The following is a 21,238-nucleotide window of genomic DNA, read 5'->3' on the forward strand; positions in this document are numbered from 1 at the left end:
CTAGATGTAGAGAGGTAGGAGTCTAGTCATGAGGTTTAGATATGATGACATTTCAATATTCTACTAATGAGCAGAACTCATCAAAAGCAAGCCTGAGAGCACAATTTGCATAAACCGTTTTCTGGGTTATAAAAAATATGCCATTGACCTTTTTTGAATAGAAAAAGAGCAAAGCATTGTAAAACATATTTGTTGGCTTTATTGTTTGTGTATGTTTCATCAATTAAAACTTCATGATCCAGCTCCGTTTCTGTAATATATTTGAATACTTTATGGTTTGTACAGATTTGGCTATAAATAGAATGCCACAAGAAGTGGTGGATTAGACCCTGGTGTTTTATTATGTATACAATGCATTACATAGTATTATATTTTATTTAGTCAGCCATGCTACTAGCAATAAAAAACTAAGTACAACGCATTGTGCACTTTTATTGTAATGAATGCATCCATTTTTGTTACATTCAACTGACACTTAGCCTATTCTCTAAGATTTAAACACAATAATAACATATAAAATAAAAGGCCATAATACTTATGTGTAAATCAATGGCCATCACCAATACACTTGCCATTATTCTTGAAATGCAAGCACAATGTTCATCACAAAGTTTACATATGTATGGCAGATTCTATGTATATATTTATATCAAAAACAAGAAATCATCTAACAAAGATTTAAAAGTCCATATAATGGGGCTGCAACATTAAACATAAATCATAACATAAACAACATAAATCTTTATTACATTGCTATAGGACAACTGTGACTGCGGACATGAGGGTGTTTGTACTGAGCTTTATCCAGGTCTGCAGCTATTCCTTGCAGAGTGACCTTCAGACAACCCGAGAAAAGGTTTCCTTGTTCTGAATTTTCTAAAAGAGATATAGAAAATTACTATTATTGTTATAGTTAAAGATATCAAATTAAAAATAGAATACCTGTATCTTAAAAGGTTTCACAAATCCCAAAACAACATTTAAAAATTACTATTTTAAGCTATGTTATTTATATTATTATTGTTAAAAGAATCTTCCCCCTTGGATCTTAGTAAATACAAGTAATGCAATACATTAGAAATTAAGGAATTACTGCTTTAAGTTTCCAGAGTTCTCTGGAAATATAGAGAGAAGTCTTGGAATAGCCTTACCAGCCTGCAGATTTGTCATTGCAGACATCAGTTACACCAGAAAAACATATATTGTGGTGTATATGTACTTTCACTGCTGTATTGCTTTAGAATGTGCTGTACAGATACAATGCAAGTACAGAACTACTTGACCAGGGTACAGCATAAGAAGTCCTCCACTGCTGCAACCAATTGATCTAAACACCCCAACATCCACTTACCCCCCAAAAAAGGACCATTACACATTTTTGGAAGAAAAATTGGCCACAGCAGCCCCCATTTATTAACACCATGTTCTTAAACACAACAATTTTATAGTAATAACATTTTTAAGTATAAACCGGAACAATTTCCACCAAGCTTTCCCCTGAACTTTTAACCCCCCACCTTCAGCCTTCTATACTCCCCCTGTCATGAGGCCTTTTGCCCATCCTGTTGCTTCAGGCCTGCTGACATGACATAAATCTAGTCTACTCAATCTTCCTCACGATAACGCAGCTCTATATTCCTAAGCATGTGGTGTCAGACCTGCCAAACTCATTCGTGATGGATTGCAAAGAACACAGACTTATCCTTATCTCTCCCTTTATCTTTATATAAGATTTCTGGCAAATTCAACAAGTTATTTACATTTATTAAACAATTTTATTAGGAAAACACTTTTCCTAGTTAGGGTTTACTTAATGATTACATTGAATTGTATGCAAAAAAGGGATGATGTAGCCACTGTTAGTTATAAGGAAACAGGGATGTTAAAGGTTTTCAGGGGAATAGTTTGTTTATAGTTCAATTATTCTTTATTAAAGTTTTACAGCAAAAAAAAAATTACAAACAGTTGAAATTAGAAAAGAAAGAAAGAAATAAAAAAAAATAAAAAAAGAACAGGTAGAAACAGAAGAAAACAGCAAAATACCAGTCTCTTATTCCAGATATATAGACAATATCAACAAGATATGAGGTACATATATAAATAGGAAATAAAGTGTAATAGTACAAAAAGGATGGCGTAACCAGGCTTCTCATTTGTAAATTTACACAAAAAATATTTTTTTTGTGTGATATATTTAAATTAGCTAACATGTTCATAAGCACAACATAGACTCACATCTGCAATAACATCCGTATAACTAGGAACCTGCGTCGTTTTTCATAATTTAGTAATATGTAACTTTGCTAGGAGAAGGATATGAATGACAATCACTCTGCCAGAGCTAGGAATTCTAGCTAATTCTGGAGAAGGTGATATCTGCGTAAGTGAAAGGTCAGTTGGTAATTGGAATAATAAAGTCCAAAATGATCGAAAATTTTGATAACTTATAAGGTGTGAGGTACCAATGATTAATAATTCGCTGATAAACATCCCACTGGTTTTCACATCTGGTGGCCTTGTAAGTTTCCTTTATGGCTGTAGACCATGAGAAAGATATATTTTTATCTAATTCCCTTATCCATTTCTGAATGAGTAGTTATATAAAATTTTAGATTATCACTGAGTACATTGTAATACTTAGAAATATTTCCTTTTTGCTTGAACGATTGTTGAGGGAATAGTTTTATTAAATTGTAGAACTTATAACATTATATAATTGTCACTACATAACAAATGTAAAATGAAACTTACTGCAAAATCAAGGTAAATAAACATCTTGGAGCGGTCATAGTTTACCTGCCATGCCGCCAACAAAAATGTATGCGTTAGGATCCACCCATATATCTTCTAAAGCTTTGAAATCTGCAGGCGGTATGTCCATGGAGGATTCCGCCTCCTCTGTATTAAGCACCAGCTGATTTGCCTGTATCAGAACATCCACAGTGTGCCAATCTTTAAGACAAATGCTAGGCGGAAATGTGACGGAAAGTGATAGTTTATCCAATAGAGAAGCTTCTAGTACCTGAGGATTGAGAAGGAACAATATTAACTGGCAGCAAATAAATATTTATGACTTTTATTAGTTTGAAAAACTAGAACAGCAAACTAAAACAGCAAATATTCCCAACTACTATTTTCTACTGCATCTTAATAATCGAAGATATTTTCTAACTGGTAACAATGTTCATCACCGATTTCACTTGGTTTTCTTCACTCAGTTTTATTAATCAGCCCAATTGAAATTTGTTGTTTCTACCTGTTTCTGGCCATCCAAGGTTATAGTCAACGCTGACGTATTGCCAGCCCCATATAAGGCCAGGAGGAGCCCACCATCCTCCATGACTCGGAAAGAGAGTTTAATTGATAGTTGCCAGGGTTCACTTGTATGTAATGAGAAAGCTATTAATGACAGAGAACAAATGATTTCAATACAACGCATCAAGACAAAAAAAAAAGCAGATTTAGCATGATTGAAGATTTCTGAATTTCATTATGTGTTTTTAAGGTGAAGGCTCCAAAGATGACTTCCTAAACTTAAAAGCAAATTTGTGCCAGTCCTTCATGTGTTGTAAAACAGATCATTTGGGCATTGTGAAGTTGCTTGTTTTGGATGGAATGGAGTATACAAGTGCCAACATTTTCTTCTTTATTGCTCCAATTGGGACAATTATTTCTGGTCTTCTAACAACAGTTTTACCAGATAGATGTTGTGGTAAGTTGCCATTTATTTTCTTATATTTGGCAGTTCAACATAAATACATGGAAAACAAAAACATCTAACCCTTAAAACACTGTAATAAAGAATTAAAACTGGCAGCAAATAAATATTTATATAAATATTAACTGGAAGAAATATGTTAGCATGGATGCAGATCCTGATGTTAGAGATACACTAACAGAAAAGCATTAATGCATCGCACAAAAAAAGGCACAATGTGACAGACCCTAAGGCTTCTATTAATAAGCAAAACGGTGCTGCCATGTAGAATTTATGAAAACATGCATTGTGTGGAAAGATATGAGATGAAAAGTTCCTGGCTTCGCCCCCTTTCAGATGAAATAGAAAAATGAGTGTGGGGGCAAACGACAGCCTAATATCTTAGTATGTAACTGTGCAAACATCAGGTCTTTGCGATTCTTAAAACTGTTTTTTCTTTTAGTGAGAAGCTGTATTGGCAGAGGCACAAACAAGTTTTAAGTCGTTGGAGTTACTGGCTGTCATGAAGTTTTTGTTTCTCCAGGGAAAGTCAGCAGAAGACATTCACACTGAGATGTCACAAACACTGGGGGAGAAGTGTCCTTCCTACAGCACTGTCAAAACCTGGATATCTCGTTTCAAGACTTGGCATTTCACCGTTGAAGATGAGCCCCGCTGAGGGCCCCAACCTCAAATTACCCGGCAACCTGCGATGCTCTCTATGAGCTGATTATTGAGGATCGGCGAATATCCGCAAAAAAGATAGCCCAGATACTTGACATCTAACGGGAGCGTGTTGGGTTTGTTATCACCACTATCCTAGACATCTGCAAGCTTTTAGTGGAGTGGGTGCCAAAATGTTTGAACAGTGTTCAGAAGAAGGAAGGATGAAACCTGGCTCCACATCTATGATCCTGAAACCAAGGAACAGTGAAAGGAATGGCGCCACGGCGGGTCCCCACGGCCGAAGAAATTCCGAACCAAGAAATCGGCCAAAAAGTCATGGAATCCGTTTTCTGGGACAAAGACGGTATTCTGTTATGGACTACCTACCTCAGGGCTCTAGTATCACCGGACAGTATTTTGCTAACCTTCTGGACCAGCTGAAGGAGGCAATTAAAACGAAACGGCGTTGAAAGTTGACCAAAGGGATCCTTTTTTGCAAGAGAATGCACCAGACAAAGGGATCTTTTTTTTGCAGGACAATGTACACGTCCAAGGTTGTGGCTGCCAAACTGAACACCCTGGGTTTCCAATTGGTCCACCATCCCCCATACTCACCTGACCAGTTTCTTCGGACGATTATCTGTTCCCAAATTTGAGGAAACACCTGAAGGGGCAACGTTTTGAGGACATTTCTGACATCAAAGGTGCTGCTGAGACCTGGTTGTGGCCCAAACAAAGGACTTTTATTTGAACAGTCTAGAAAAGTTGCAACTACGCTGTACCAAGTGCATCAGTCCCAGGGGGGAATTTGTTGAATAACTCTTCTTTCTGGGCAAAGCCAGGGACTTCTAAGCACCCCTACGTAATTGTGTGTGCGCAAGATAAATGAGAACCATAGATGACAAACATCATAGAAGACCACCACTTACAGGCAGGCTTGAAAGTTGCATAACCTAGTGCAGAGAAGAAAGTGCCTCGCTCTTCATTTTCAAAACATCGCCGGTTCTCATCGGTCTCCATTGCATCATCTAGAGCTTGTGCGTTCTTTTTCACCCAGGCCCAGTTCTTCATACATGCATCTAGAGCAGGGTTTAACTGAGACAACACAGCTCACATCACTGACAGATCACATCACTGAGTCAGATTGATGATAGATCATTTGGTCCCAGCAGACTTGACAAAGAAATATTGTGTTACCAATAAAGACTAGTAATTTAAACTTTTTCAAAGATTTTATGTGTAAGATATTTTAAACATTGCAACTCACCCATGTACTGCATGTACCCACTGCTTTCTCTAATGCCAGGTCAAACTCAAATACACATTGGGCCAAAATTAAAAACTTAGACAAAGTTGCGGGCCAAACTTGAAACTGAAATAGCACCGCTACTACAATTCCCTGCGTCTATAAAACAGTCCAATGCAGGGCCACACATAGGTATAGAGGCCGCTGGTCTATAGACGCGAGTGGTGCCGGGATTGTAGTAGCAGTGCTAATTCAATGCAGCGGCGGGCCAGCTGCCATTCATATTTACGATTCCTTTGGGGGCCAAAAAAAAAAGGACATTGCAGGCCAGAGTTTGACACCCCTGCTCTAATGTATTGAATGCTTTTATTTATGGTTTGCAGTTTGCAGGACCAATTTAATGCCCCAAAAAAATGAGGCAGAAAAATATACAGAATAGCCTGTCTGGGCCAAATTTCTATGATGGATAATCAGGGTTAATATTTAGGGCCAACAGTGAAGGAGGGTCCTGCATTTCCCGAAACCATCAGGAGATCGAGGAAATCATTACGATCCCCGGCACTAGGAGTTAATCACCCTCCAGTGCCCTGGGATCGCAGTGGATTCTCAGGGCTGCAATCATTTTGCAGCCCTGGGAATCCTCCTGTGTGCGATCCCCGGCACTAGAGGTTAAATAAGGACAAGTCTCCCCATTCAAAACCTCTAGTGCTCTCTGATTGGCTGAGGAAAGCTTTCAGAGAGCACCAGAGGTTTTGAATATCAAGACTTGTCCCCATTTAACCTCTAGTGCCGGGGATCGCACACTGAGCTGATCAATGAATGTAGCCAGCGCTGCGTTCATTGATCAGAAAAGCCTGCAATCTTTTTTTTTTTTTTCATTTGGCGAATTTACACCGGCCATTCTAGCTAACAATTTCATTAAGCAAGAAAGCTTGAATTTTTTTAAAACTCGCTCGCTCATCCCTACTGCTGACTGCTTAGGCTTGGTTCTATTGAGAATGATCAAGTGATATCGGACCAAACCATGTAAAAAAATGCTGTAAACTAAAAATTAAAAAAATAATAATAATAAACAGTTTTTGAAGGAACTTGACAGGTAGGTTGTTCCAAACACGTTACAAAGTTTTTTGCCCCGTGATATTTTCAGTAATTAAATTACCTGTTTCAAGCTGACAGCATTAAACCACTGCCTCCTTATTAGCTGGGGCTTTGTCAGTCCACCAAACGCTCTCCTTTAGATGGCTGTAAGACTTTATATATGCTATAAATACTCAACAGAAACATATCTAGAACTTTGCCTGGCCTGGCAAATGCTGCTGTGAGCTTTTATTAAAACAACACAAATAGATTATTGAGGGAACTAACGTTACAGTAGCAATAAATATGAACACTTATACCTTATTATATGCCATGGTCTGAACAGTGACCATTTTTTGACTGTCCTGCTGCATAAAATCTAGTATTAATTTAGTTTAGTAAACATTTTTAACCAGGTTCATCATTAAATTAGTTCAATGTTGTAGGCTAATGATAATGGTACCGGTTTGAGAAGTTGTATTTTGCTGTTTGCTGGAAGGTCACCCAGTACAATGCCCAGATTAGCGTATTCCAGGGTCACAGGCTCATTCTTTACATGATGAGTTAACATGACGATAACTTCTCCATTTAGTCGTACAACTATAGTGTTAAAAGTGCTGTCCACGGAGACCTGCAAGACATAAAAGTTCCATAGGACTGCACAGAAAGTGCGATAACAAGGAACAAAACAAAGGCTGGAACAAATGAACTTCAGATGTGCTCATTACGTACATTTATTGTGTTTATAGGCTTTATTATAACCCAGCTCTAACCTTTTGCCATTTGCCATCACTGACATCTGGTCCCCACTTGGAGAGAACCATTTGACCATTGCCATTACTCATCTGTATCTCCAACCGATTTTCCCGAATACCAAGGACAAACCAGTTATCCATGCCAACATATCCAAAGAATATAATGCCTTCTGAATCATATGTCCGAATCTCAAACGAGGAGAAATTACTGTAAACATAAAGAATAGCCAACAATAATGGATATTAATCAGAAGAACATAGATGTTGAATTTAATTCTAGCAAATTCATGTGCAGAATAAAACATCTTATCCACTGCCTTCCATCAGGTGCCACAAGGTGATAATATTATGGCAACAGAGATTTGGTCATCACTGTTCAACATCACAGCTTCCTGAAGTTCATATACCACATACAAATTCTTGGAAAAGCATATGCATGGGTAATTTAGGCACTGAACGCTGTGCGGGATAATTGATAGGATGTATTTATCCTGTCCATATTTATTAAGAGTAAAGTAGTGTTTTCTCTTCCAAGTTCAACATTCCCCCTTGCACACTTACAAACTTATATCCACTTTTGTCAGGTTTTCCCACCCCTCCACTTGTTTTTCTGAGCCATAGGAAATATTTGTTGCTCCTGGGTATGGGATAGCTTGCAACCTTTTCCCCGTTCATCTCAGGATGCAAAGCTCATGCCTTAGCAGACAACTACAAGGTTTGAAATAAAGGTTAAGTTATTAGGTCTGCATAAGATGTGTAACTAACAATGTGCTTAGATTCTTGCCTAACAAGAATAGCTTAATTCAATTGCCTATTGTGGTAAATATTATCATAAAAACTGTGTATTGTGCCGCAGACATCTTGGAAGGTGAAGATATGCAGTGCACCTGATGTCTTAATGAATTTGCTCACAGCTCGTACAATACTAGCATTGCTATTTTGGACTTTTCTTTTATGCATTGAGCAACAAACAGGTCCACACCTAGGCACCAATATATTTATTGATGGAATTGATGGGACTTTGTACTGAGAAATAAACCTAAGGCAGTACATGGCCTATTTGGAACTTACTGTTTAGGAGTTTTTAGGTGACTTTACAGGTATAAACAAAGTAAAGGATTGTCAGATTTGCATATATTGCAGTTTATGTACTAACATCATCCATTTTTTATATTCTTTGGTGGATATCATAGATTAGGTCTGATATCTCTCATTTCTGTTTCTGACATATTGATGAGGTCACAGCCAAGCCTTTTAGCAGATAATAGACTACATAGTCCTTTCCTTTCAATGTGGCTGTAGATAGTGCTGCTGTTCAGGCCCCATTTATTTATGATGGTTTAAGAAAAGTTATCCATCTTACACATAAAATATTATTGTATAGCATATTCTCCCCCAACTGCTTTTAGGGCATTTGTAAGAGAAAATCTGTAAATAGCCAACCATCAGACTTCTATTTCTCCCAGAGTATGAGAAGTGAGTGTTGACCTGGTTGAGTGTGCTTTAGTTTTTACAGACCATACCCTTGTGTTCAATGTAGCCATTTACTATTTATATAAAAAAAGATATATGTCATACCTGGTTAAGGATGACAAGGGGAACTCCATCCGCAAGGCAATCTTTGGGTCTCCATTTCCTAGATACAGGCTGTTTGCAGATCTCACTGGGCTTCCGGCTGAGCAAGAGTCCTGAAAAAATAGAACAGTCCTAGTAACCCCCCTATAACTCAGATATATCTTCCCCTGCACAGTCAGACAATGTCTGTGAAAAGGGTGCTCACTGGAGAAGGTATTGCTGCACATAGTAGGCTATCAGAATCTTTGTAAATCAAAAGCCAAACTTTTGTTTTAGTTTTAAATAGAGTTAGGAGGCGCTAAGTCTCCTGCCTGGTCTATATTTTTGCTGCCTTTTTCTGAAAAGGAAGAAATCTGCTCCTAAACAGTTTAGAGTTTATCCTTTATTTGTTTTCTAGTGTTTTGGTGACAATAAACAAAAAGAAGGATGAATCTGCATAGTAGGAACATTGACAGCAGTAAAAACCTGACAGGGTAGCAAATCTTTTCCCCATTATGTTCCAACTGGATCCATTTTTATTTTTAACTGCCAAGAACAGAGCTGGGCTCTACACATATGTACCATGCAGAAAAGTTTCCTGGCAAAGGAAAATGCCCTTTTCCTCCTCCAAATAACCTTAATTCTTGTGGCCATTGTTTTTCCGGGCTCATTTCCACCACTTTTGCCAGCTTTTCCAGGGCAAAAATGTTATTGGCCAAAAAACCCCATTTTACAGCCACGGATTCAAATCCCAAAAAAAAAAAAAAAAAAATGGGTTTATAATTTTTTGCCACCTGGGCATCCCCTTTTGTTTAGCAAACATCTTTACTAAGCAGCAAATAAAGCTGAAATCCAGGCAGGTAATTATACAGATAAAATGAAATGAGTGAACCATGAATAGACAAGAAGTACACTGATGAGCCCATTTTTCTATCACTCTGTTCTCTATTAGAATGCTCCTCGTTAGCACATAAGCACCGTACCAGAACCATGGCACTTTGTGACGCTTATCTTGTAGGCTCTGCTGTACATGGAGATTGGCTAACACTGAATTAAATTTAGTATAATACTCACACTAGCTGAAATAGAACAAAAAAATCCTAATAATAAATTATTAATTACAGAGCTGTGTTCATTGGCTTATTTGACATCTGCCTGTGTCACTAGAGAGAAAGTGATGTGAAATCCAAATTTTTACAGTTGTCAGTGTAATAGGAGGAATTTTTTCACCTGTTTCGGTGACAACTGTTTAAGAGGGAATGTCCCCTCATTTCAGAGATGATTTCTTTCTAGTTTTCTAAAACAAGAGATAAAGAAAATCACCCCAATGGGATACAGACAGCAAAAAGAGCCTGACAAGGATTTATTAATGCAATATCCTTTCCAAAATAAAAAATTGGAGTCTTTACTTTTAATACTAAAAAAAAAGAACAGTTATGACAAAAATATTGTTGATTGACATAGTGTATTGCATGAAACATCTCTGTACACACTATACACAACACAAAAAAAAATGTGACATGATAGTAAAGAAAAATAAAACTACGGTTATAGACTTCTTTCAGGCAGTGTCCTCTCCTCCTGTGTCACTGTGTGTGTCTGTCATTTGCAACCCCCAAGTACAGCCCTGCATAATATGTCGGTGCAATATAAATACTGTTTATTATTATTATTAATAATAATAATTGCACCTATATATTGGTACGACTGTTCAGTACCGCGGCTGCACTGTGCTACGAATGAATGTGCCTGCATGAATTTTAATACAGTATACACTGTATACATTGTATTGCAGAATCCTTAAATTAGTCATATACTTTGCTAAAATTTTAGACAATTCAATGACAAAATTCAATCAATCAAAAATTAAGATAAAAGTACAATGTTCATTGCTTTACTGTTAATATTAGGACACAATGTTTTTTTCTTTGGCAATCGGTTAACCATTACATTGAAGTCAAAACTACATTTTGTGTTACAATTAACTTTTTAGTTAGATGTAATGGTAAAATGGGCTTTATAAAGGAAGAAGTCTAAATGATATTCTCTTGGCATTTTGGTGGACTTTTTTTCTGTGTGATGGTACCATCTTTTTAATAACCATATTAGGATCTTTTGTAGGTCACATGTTTTTTAAAACACAATAAATAATAAAGATCAAATTATGTGATTGGCTATCCTCAAAAAGATATTTAGAAATATTGGAGTTATTTATAAAGCATCCAAGGATTACATTCACTAAGAAATATCAGCCATATCCCAGGTATAACACTTACTGATTGTCACAAATATTTCTCAGCAAAATCTAATATAAACACACCCAGCATAACACTTTGATTCAGCCACTGCAGTAATAAATTAAAGCAACCACTTTGTATTTTACAAGAGCAATCATATAATTTCATTGTAAGACATTCCAGGACAGATTTCTCACTCTAGCTGAGTGAAATAAACAACAAATAAACAATGTAAGGACCACTAATGAGGTATACTTTATCAGGGAGATCACTATATATAACTTGCTATGGCTCTCTGCATTTTCATTTTATGTAAAGCCTACAATCTGCAGAACAAAACTCATCAGACCAATGTATAAAAGTCAGAGATAACTATATCATTGGATCAATTTACTTTGGGATATTTTATCTGCATGCCATATCATTTAATTTTAATTCTATTATCAAAATGTCCAATTCACACTCACAATTGCTTTACACAATTACTTTATTTGCCAAGATATGGCACTTTATTTAAAAAATTATCAGTTACACGCACCTGGACTGGATCCATTCTCTGTTCACCTTAAAAAACCTCAAAGATTGTCAATCTGAAGCTAGAGAAACCCCATGCAATATTTGTCTATTGACTGTTACACACATAAAATACCATAAAAAAATTATAATGATCTCCAAATAGATTATATTTTTGTAAGGGGCACACAAATATGTATTACCTGTCCGGTGTGTTGGTTGGAAGCAGGTGGCAGATTGCCTGTAGAAAACTTTCCATAGGAAAGAAATAATAGGATTATAGTAATGGATGTACAGCCAGGGATCCTCATTTTACTGATGCACTGGATGTGAATAGCGGTCATATGTTTATTATCCTTTATATAGCACTGATAGAAGGAAAGTTGGACCTTTTCTCAGACCATCCTTGGCTCCGACCATAACACATTCCCCTCATTCTGCCTCATGCAGATGTTAATGAGAACAGAGAATACAAACTGTTTAACCCTTTACCAAAATGTCTTCCTGACTACCTGACTGTGCACATACAATCATAATGAAATACATACATTCTATCTACATACCAAGTAGTAGTGTTCTATATCATCCATCATACAGCATGAATATGTAAAGCAATGAAACAACAGTATAGCTCTCAACATTTAAAAGTGCCAAAATGGGACAAAATCAGATGCAGTGACGCTCGTGTAAATTTGTTCTTTGTGTTGTTATAAAGGATAAGGTATTCAGCATGTGAATTGCTGCGACCTCAAAAAGTGCCGCATTTTACAGAAACATCTATGGCTGTAAAAAGTGGAAAGTTTCCGTGAAATGCTGCAGTTATCCATCCTGCTGATCACCCATTCTTTTCTGACTGAAATATAAAGTACCCTTCTTTCTTTTTTCCTTCATTTTTTTTGTAATAATTTCTTGAACTTTGTTATACTTTTATACTTCTTTTATATTCATGTTAGTAATAGAAGGTCTCCAAGCACTTTGCTTTGGTGTTCTCCCCAAGATGTCATTATAAGGCAGAAGGGAACTACAATTATATTTAACTGCAATTATACTCTTTGTCAGTGATTCTCACCCAGGGTTCATCCAGAGGTTGTTAGGGGTTCCTTGAGCAATGAGCTGTTTTTGACTCTAAGGTCAGTTTAATAAATACCAATGATCTGTAAAGGTGGCATTTATCCAACTGGCTATCAATGTATTCGCTGAACACCCCATTATTGTACTGTGAGTTGTGGTTATTATATTTATAGAATGGGTTCCCTAAAAATGTATTGCAGGGGGTCCTCCATGTGTCCAGAAACCCAACTCTATGTGATCATTGGCACTATCTAGTGGCAGCCAGCAGAATTACAGCTGGCCTACACTATAACATTGAGTCTTTTTTTTCTGATTAAAGCGGAACTAAACTGAAAACAAAAAAATGACAATTTAACTTTAATCCTGCAGATCCCTCAATGGCGCTGGGCTTTCTCGCGATCCAATCACGCGTCAATCTGAGATTCCTATTCGTTCCTTTTTTTTTTAAAAAAAGGTGTTGCACTTTGTAAAAAAATAAAAAATAATTAACATTTTTCCTTTACAAATTTTGGTTGTTTACTCTTTTATGTAAAGTGAAAATGTTGAATTTAGGGCTGCTTTAATATACTATAAGTACTCTTTAAGCATAACAGCGCCTCCTATAGATGCTAAGTGAAACACCCCCTCAACTAACAGGCCAAAGGGCAGAATAAACAGACATCCTGAAAAGTAAAAAAAACTCATTCTTCTACTACATCTAAAGAATGATAAATTGCAATAATTACATTTGTGTTCTTTGGTTTATTTATTCTTTACTTAGGAGCATACATAGACACCATACCGGTTCTCTCTCTTAAATTCCACGAGTTGACCTAAGGATCATGCAACTTATCATTACCTTGTTAATAGACTTCCATCTAGCTGCATTTGCAGATTCTATAAAGGAGGATTTGCAACAAATAAAAAAAAATTGGTTGGCAAAGACACCATGAGAACCTACACAACATGGACCAACAGTCACATTTAGAAACCTACATGAGACCACCCAGGGGAAAGGCTTTAATATATATTTTAAAATTTAAATGTTCTTGGCCATTTGACTTCTCAACCCACTGGGCTCTAGATGATTACACAGCTCCGGGATTTGAACTGCTGGGTAAATTGCTAAATCTTAAAAGAGAAAACAATACTAAAGACTAAAAATCTCTTAACTTACAGGGTGCCACATTTGTCAATAAGTATACTCCTAAATGGCAACTGCAGACAATTTGTTAATTCCAAAGTGACACAACATTTGGTTACAGCAACCAGCTGAAATGGAACAACCAGAAGACCACCCATCGTTTTGAATGTCCAACATTAGCCAGTTGTGAAAGTCTTCCATCCGTAGCATCTTCATGAAAAAGACCACACCTTAGATTCACACAATGGCCCTGATTGATTAAAGCTCTCCAAGGCTGGAAAGGATACACTTTCATTAGTGAAGCTGGGTGATTCAGCAAACTTGGAATGGATCTGGTCCAGGATTCAAAACATTTGCTAGCAAACAGCAAATGACCTCTATTCCAGAAAAAAATCCATTCCAGGTTTGCTGGATCACCCAGCTCCAAAAAATCAGGCCCAATGTAAGAGATAGGAGATATCATACACCAACATCTTCTCTTTGAAGGCCTCCAACTGCCACACCTAGAGTGGATTAGGAGTTTTCAGTATCAGTATTTGGTTTCTTTCAGTGGGGGAAAGTTGTCCTTAGGTACAGAATTCCATCATAGTAGAGGTGATGAAGCCAAGATATTTCATCATCAGAACTAGTATACTAAAAGTTGAACTTTTGTTTTAAAAGTAAACTCAACCTGTTACATGCATAGGAAAAAGTGTCCAATAGGGAGGCTGTGGAGGTGGTGTAAGGGGGAAGGGGCAATCTCTAATTTAACAGGAAACATTAAGAGTGCATGTAATTTCATGTTCTAATATTTCTTTCTATTTTATTGGGACCTCTCTCCTAAATATTTCGTATCGTATTCGTATTTAAATAGTATGTTTAGTTTCAACTGTCAAGGTTTGTAGCATTTTTTAAACTTACGTTTCCTTGCCCTCAAATTCCCATTAGAAAATTAATCCTGGTTTATACTCAAGTCAAACTGGTAGATGGCGCTGTGTTCTCATATAAAGTGTGCAACAAACTGTTGCCATTGAAGACATTATTAGAATTTGTTACACATGTTACATAATTACACAGCTATTGTTTGACTATTTGTTTTGAATGTTGGCAGTGATGGACACATTTTGTTTATACTCTAGTCAAAGCAGGTTTCTTGCATTTGCTGGTAAAAAAAAAATTATATTTCAGTACATAGAATTTTTATGGGCAGCACTCTGGCCTTTGCATCACTAGGTCACAGGTTCGAATCTTGGCCAAGACACTATCTGCAAAGAGTTTGGAGGTTCTCCCTGTGTATGCATGGGTTTCCTCAGGGTACTTCAATATCCTCCTACATCCCAAATAGCGTGCAGTTAGGTTAATCGGCTTTAGACTGTGTTAATGACATATGACTATGGTAGGGACATTAGATTGTGAGCCCTTTTGAGGGACAGCTAGTGACATGACTGTGTAATATGTTAGCGCTATATAAATACTTTTTGGCTATAATTTTAACTGACCTCCTTACAACCCAATTTGTTTCTATGAAGTCTTAATGTAGTAAGCAACAACTTGGACTTTCTAAGCCTAAATAAAATTGCAATAAACACTGGGGAATACTCTAAAAACAGATTTCCATCAACTACAGAAGTCTTGCCAGTGGCAATATTCCTTTACACACCAAACCACCACTAGCACCCCTGACTTAAATGGTGCTGATTTGGTCCAAGTACTCTTTGTTTTGTTTGAAAGAGATAGAGCAGACCTATCAATTTTGACATATTCCGCTCTTCAGCATTCTTTCTAGCTACAAATAGGACATCAAGCTCTCACTAAAAGGAAGTTCTTTCCAAGCTCACTAAACAAATAGAAGATCATTGGTAAATCATACCAGAAAATAAAAAAAACAGTTTACAACCAGCGGTGACTAATATTTTCTTTTTTTACAAAGAATTTTATCCCTTAAAAAATAATACAAAGGGAGGAAACCAGTGTTTACTTTGTGTGTTTAGTCTGTAAAATATTTTAGGAATGTGGATAAACAGATTAAGCATACTAGTGATAAAAGCCTACAAACTAAAAAGGAAATCAGAAAATGTATCTTCTTTCCTATGAAAGTGCTAGAATAAAATTTAAAAAGGATGGTTCTTGGATGGATAAGCTTAACGTAAGAGAATGTTCTGGACTGCTTGTGTGCCTGCTCATTTATTTTAACATATTATAACAGTGGGCAAATCAGTATGCCAAGGCACAAATACATGAACATGCTCTTTAGCCATGCTGTTACCAAGCGGGCTATTTATGCACTTCCATTTTACTCTGCCATTGCCGAGCGGTCTTCAGCCTTAATATATGCTCATTAGACTTAGATCTAATTCTTGACCTGATCTGTGGATTACCCCTGCTTTGTTGCTTGGATTCTGATTCTGGATTCTGAGTTTTTTGGAAATTTTTTCCTATATAACAAGAAATTAAAAGAAGAACACAGTATACAGGATAGATATCAATATATTTGAAAAAGCCATATTAATGACTCACGTTATTCCTGAGTGGAGGAGTAAGGTGCTCCATCAAACGAACATCTTGAATACCGGCCTATGTCTTCTAGAGGGGGAGGAAGAGTGGACTTCAGCGTGCGGGCCGCCACCAAAATATGTGTAATGAGCTTAGATGTGAATTTGGGAAGACCCGTAAAGGGTAAATCCAGCAGATGATGTAGTGGATAAAGGGGGGATCGTTGTTGGGTCACTCTTCCTATTAGCTGATTGACTCTATTCCAATAGCTTTGTATAATGGGACAAAACCAGAAGATATGCTCTAGAGTCCCACATTGGGACCCATATCATCAGCAAATAGGGTCTACCTCTGGAAACAGCCTGTGGAGCACATCTGGTGTGTGATACCACCGAAACAAAATCTTGTACAGGTTTTCTTTAGAGAGGGTGCTTGTTTGCTGCCTCCCAAATATCAGACCAATCTAGTTCGTCCCAAAATAGCTTCACAGGTGTCCATGTATGCAAATTTACCAGAAGTCTCCAGTGCAGAGACATGGAGTATGCAATAAATGGAGGAGATAAGACCCTTGGCATAAGGACCAGCTGCACAAATCCTGTCAAAGGGAGTTATTTGAGTAAGTCTGGGCGATTGTTGAAGAGAAAGAAAAAAGTGCCTGATCTGCAAGTATGCAAAAACGGAGGTTTGTGAAAGGTCAGTTTTCTCCTGTAACTCTGGAAAGGAGAGTAAACTCTTCTCCACTGGATGCAAAATATTTCAAATGTGAAAAAGTCCCATTTCTCGCCATGGTTGCCAGATGGATCTGGTTAGACTATCAGGGGGGTGTGTATAATGGATGTAAGTACAGAGGCAGGAGAGCAGAGACCATACTTAGAATTGTAGGCTCTCCATACATTTCTCATAAACATCAGTGAAAGCAAGTCTCAATCTGTTAACAGCATGGAGGAGCTCCAAAATATCACATTGGGATGTAGAGGGGCAAGCCAGGCCTCTTCCAACTCCTGGCATATACTGAAGGAGAATAGTTTAGTCCATGAGGGCAAATAGCAGAGATGAGTTGCTGTATAATATTTAATGAGATCCGGGGCCCCTAGGCCTCCCAGATCTTTGGGTGTGCAAACCACTGTCCTGGACAGTCTATGTCGCTTATGCACCCAAATTAATATTCAAAAAAACAGCTTGTAGGTTTTTCAGGGTCAAAATAGAGACACGTACCGGAAAGGTCTCAAATAAATAGAGACCCCTGAGGTAAATCATAACATGTAATGAGTACTGCCATTCAAGTATATCCACTAACAACAAATTCTGCTACAGTAAACAGTAACAATCTCTAGCACTGTAATAGGAGGCATGGCAAAACATTAGCAAGAGGTAAGCATCAAATTGTAGAACAGAGCAGCTGTGGGCTCTGAGATAATAGCATAAATTCAAAATAGCGATGAAGTAGTATGCTGTCCACTGTGAGGCTGTCAATGCTGTCCACTGTCACAAGGAAGAGGAAGGGGGGGGGGGATGCCTGACCCGGCGTCTTGAACTTTTCCTGGGCACGACCACCTGCCAAGGTGGGGGCGATGGAGGGAAAAGATTCTCAGTCTCCTATCCAGGAAGCTTGGGCAGGGCATTTCCCATATCTCGGCAGACAGGTAAGTCCTCTGGGTAGTGCAGAACAGCCGACTTCCCCTCATGGCAGGCTGTCAAGCTAAACAAGAAGCCCCAGCAGTAGTCCCAGAGTAGGGTTAGGAGTGGCTGCAGAAGGCCTCTTTGTTGCAGGGTATGCCAAGATAACTCTTGGAAAAGCTGTAGGGAAGCCCCATCAAAATATAAATTGGGCATATTCCATGCAGCAGCCATAATCTCATCTTTCAGTTCTGTATCTGCTAGGTGGCAAAGAACATCTCGTGGCTTCGAGGCTGAGGCAGGTTGCCTCGAGGCTCTGTAGGCCATGAGAATTCCAACCTCTTGTGAAGTGGGGCACCCCAAGAGGCGGTTAAAGAAAGCCTGTAAAACCAATTTAAGGTCTGAGGTACAGTTGGTTTCAGGTAGACCGCGAACTCTGATGTTATTCCTGCAGCCCTTATCCATGTCTTCCAGGTGATGGTAGAGATCTCTAATTTTCAAATGATAGTCCCGAGATCTGTGTGTGAGGACCTCAATGTCCCCCCTAATTTGGTGTAAATTTTCATCTAAATCCCCCACTCTCCCAGCCAGGGACTACAGATCTGTACGAAGGACCCCAGGTTCAGTGTGGAAGGTTGCCTGGACATTAGATATAAGTAGCTTAAAATCAGCCTTAGTGGGCAACATCTGTATGTATTGCTGCCGTGGGGTATGTAGTGCATCAACCACATGTCCCAGACCCTGCTTGCGAGGTTGGGGCAAGTCTACAGTTCCATAGGTCCCTGAAAAATGTTTCCCGTAGGATGGACCAGGTGTTTGCGATGGGGGGCCCAGGGGGAAAAATCATTCCATGGGTGCCCCTAACTGTCCCTTCCATAGGAGATGAGACCGCCTCCAGTCTAAAGGCTAGTGGCACAGTGTAATCCTACAAGGATTATGGGGCATCAGGTGAGTAAGAGATCCCCCCATCTTGATGAGACCCAGGAGAGGGCAAATCCCCAGATGAGGGGGAAAGACACCCCAACATGGTCCTCTGCTTCCCGGTCCTCCGCTCGACGATCAAGGGTGATCTGGTCACTCACTGCTGAACCATCCATCCCAGACCGCTGCTGGGTAAGCCTGGTGTGCAGCCTGAGACTCCTTTGCACGCCACGTTTCCTGGGGAGAAGAAGAAACCAGCACCATCTTGAAAGGCTGAGGAGCCGCGGGAGCGCCTCCTATATATGCCCGAATTGAGGGCTGAGAAAAGTTTTAGTGCTGTGTTGGGGTCGGGGAAGCCTCCCGCCCTTAGATCTTCTTGATTTGCCCTTCGAAGGTTAGGTGCCCGCTAAGCTGTAGAAGACTCGCTGGTGCCGTCAGAGCAGGAGAATCATGCGGCCATCTCTGGAGACTGCTAAGCCACGCCCCTTCAGTTATTGGTAGTATTAAGGTTCAGAAGACCAGATAAATGTAATTTAAATTTCCAAGCAAAAAGCAGCTGCACTACAAACCCCAATGTCCTCACCTCAGGAAAGCCAACTTCACTTGGCCATATAAACAAGTCACGTCTGACTTCCTAATTTGACCTAGGCTTGCTACCCAACCCTTACTCAGTTCATCTCTTTGTACTGTACCTGCCACGAAGTTCACAACCTTAGCCCGTTACTTGACTTCATCACTAGTACCCATGTTCCCATGTTCGTTTGGGAATTATTTAGAATTTACTCATAATTTTCCTGATAAAAGGTATAGCAGGAAAACAGTAAGGACCTTGAAATTTTAGTTCACCTTTCTATCCTTTTCTCCCTTCTCCCACCATTTTTGGAATAGATAAATACTTGCATACAACCTGTTTATTCAAGTTCTCCCCACCCTGGCTTTAAGAAATACATTAAGGACTCTATATACAAATAGGGGATCTGACATTCCATCAGACATCCCCTGGTGGGAATCAATTACTGACATTGAAATACATGTACCCAAAAGATTCCCATGAGGTAATATTTGATTCCGTTTTATAAATAGCACCCTAAGAAAGTTTCAGTATTAAAGATTACTGTCCTTAATAAATTCCTAAATAAATATAACTATTTTTAATAAAAACATTTCCGGAAGTGCCAATAGTATAGGTTATTAGTCAGTTCACAAATAGTTGCAATTATAGTACTGTATAGATGGGACTGCATAATATAATAATAATGTAAAATTGGTTAATTTGTGAGCAGAACACACAGAAATGGGATGATATTCTAGAAAAGCAACTATTAGGTTTAAAATCTAAAAAAAAACATTACAAACCTCATAACATTCATTGTAATCAGAAGTAAAGCCCTCTATCACTAGTATGCTGCTTCAAATCAACATCACTCACTCACCTTGTTTATGTCTGCATATTGTTACTTTGTCCTTGATTGTAAGCCTGGGAATTCTGGAGGTTCTATGTACGTTATCATCATACATTCTACAGGAGGAATTTTCAGGGGAACAGCACAGGTTGACCTAGTTGCCACAAAATAATGGTATTTGGTACAGACTTCCATGTACCATAGGCTGGAAAAAATTATACTATCTCCTGAGAAAGAAACAGAACTCATACAGTAAGAAAATATCTATCCTTTTTGTTAATATTTAATTGTGGCTTTGGTGCATCCTGGGCTGTCATTATGACGAAGCACCATTGCCTGTGAAGTGAATCACATAAACAAGTGTGTGTTATAAAAAGAAATCAGGGCTGAGGTATATACAATACATGGGTATAATTAAAAAGTTCAGAAACATTTCCTTCAATAAAAATACCAGCTGGATAAGTCACTCATTTAACAGAAACTCATATTTTCAAAAAAAAATTAAAAAATAATAGTAACCATGATCACATATTTGTGTCCACAAACATGGATAACAGGCCAGATAAAAGAAAACTGCAATAAATAAAATTGCAGGCTGGACAAAGCCTAACAGTGGCAAAGACTAGGTTGGATATAGTCAGATAGTGGCAAATATTGGGGTGGAAACAGACTGATAAAGGCAAAGATTTGGCTGGAAAATAATGAATAATGAATCAATATAAAATCAATAATGAATCCAATGGATTACAGGAGGAGGGCAACAAAAAAGTGATCTTAACTTTAAACTAGGAAAACACTGAAATTCTTATCTGCTCTTGGTGCAAAACATGATATTGAAAAAAACATATATAACATATATAATATATATATATTATAGACATCCAAA

At 38.1% G+C, this 21,238-nt stretch overlaps 1 protein-coding gene across 1 annotated transcript; it reads right to left on the reverse strand.

Moving 5' to 3' along the window:
- Positions 1–318: 318 nt before the first annotated feature.
- SHBG (sex hormone binding globulin) lies at positions 319–12,431 on the reverse strand. The gene is made up of 8 exons (XM_072407671.1): positions 11,949–12,431; positions 9,020–9,129; positions 7,460–7,649; positions 7,150–7,317; positions 5,293–5,458; positions 3,257–3,399; positions 2,797–3,022; positions 319–876 (listed from the first exon to the last, which is right to left on the reverse strand). The coding sequence occupies exons 1-8, from the start codon at positions 12,087–12,089 to the stop codon at positions 746–748; spliced, it is 1,275 nt and encodes a 424-aa protein (XP_072263772.1). The 5' UTR covers positions 12,090–12,431; the 3' UTR covers positions 319–745.
- Between the last annotated feature and the right edge of the window lie 8,807 nt (positions 12,432–21,238).

Source organism: Pyxicephalus adspersus, chromosome 4, assembly GCF_032062135.1.
Source record: "Pyxicephalus adspersus chromosome 4, UCB_Pads_2.0, whole genome shotgun sequence".
NCBI lineage: Eukaryota > Metazoa > Chordata > Amphibia > Anura > Pyxicephalidae > Pyxicephalus > Pyxicephalus adspersus.

Bases quoted from the DNA above. Each gene is read 5' to 3' on its own strand.
- SHBG (XM_072407671.1), bottom strand. From the start codon at position 12,089: ATGACCGCTATTCACATCCAGTGCATCAGTAAAATGAGGATCCCTGGC. The intron at 7,650-9,019 runs GTATGACATATA...TTATGTTTACAG, and splicing joins CCCTTGTCATCCTTAACCAG to TAATTTCTCCTCGTTTGAGA. The intron at 3,023-3,256 runs GTAGAAACAACA...CTCAATCCTCAG, and splicing joins CCTTGGATGGCCAGAAACAG to GTACTAGAAGCTTCTCTATT.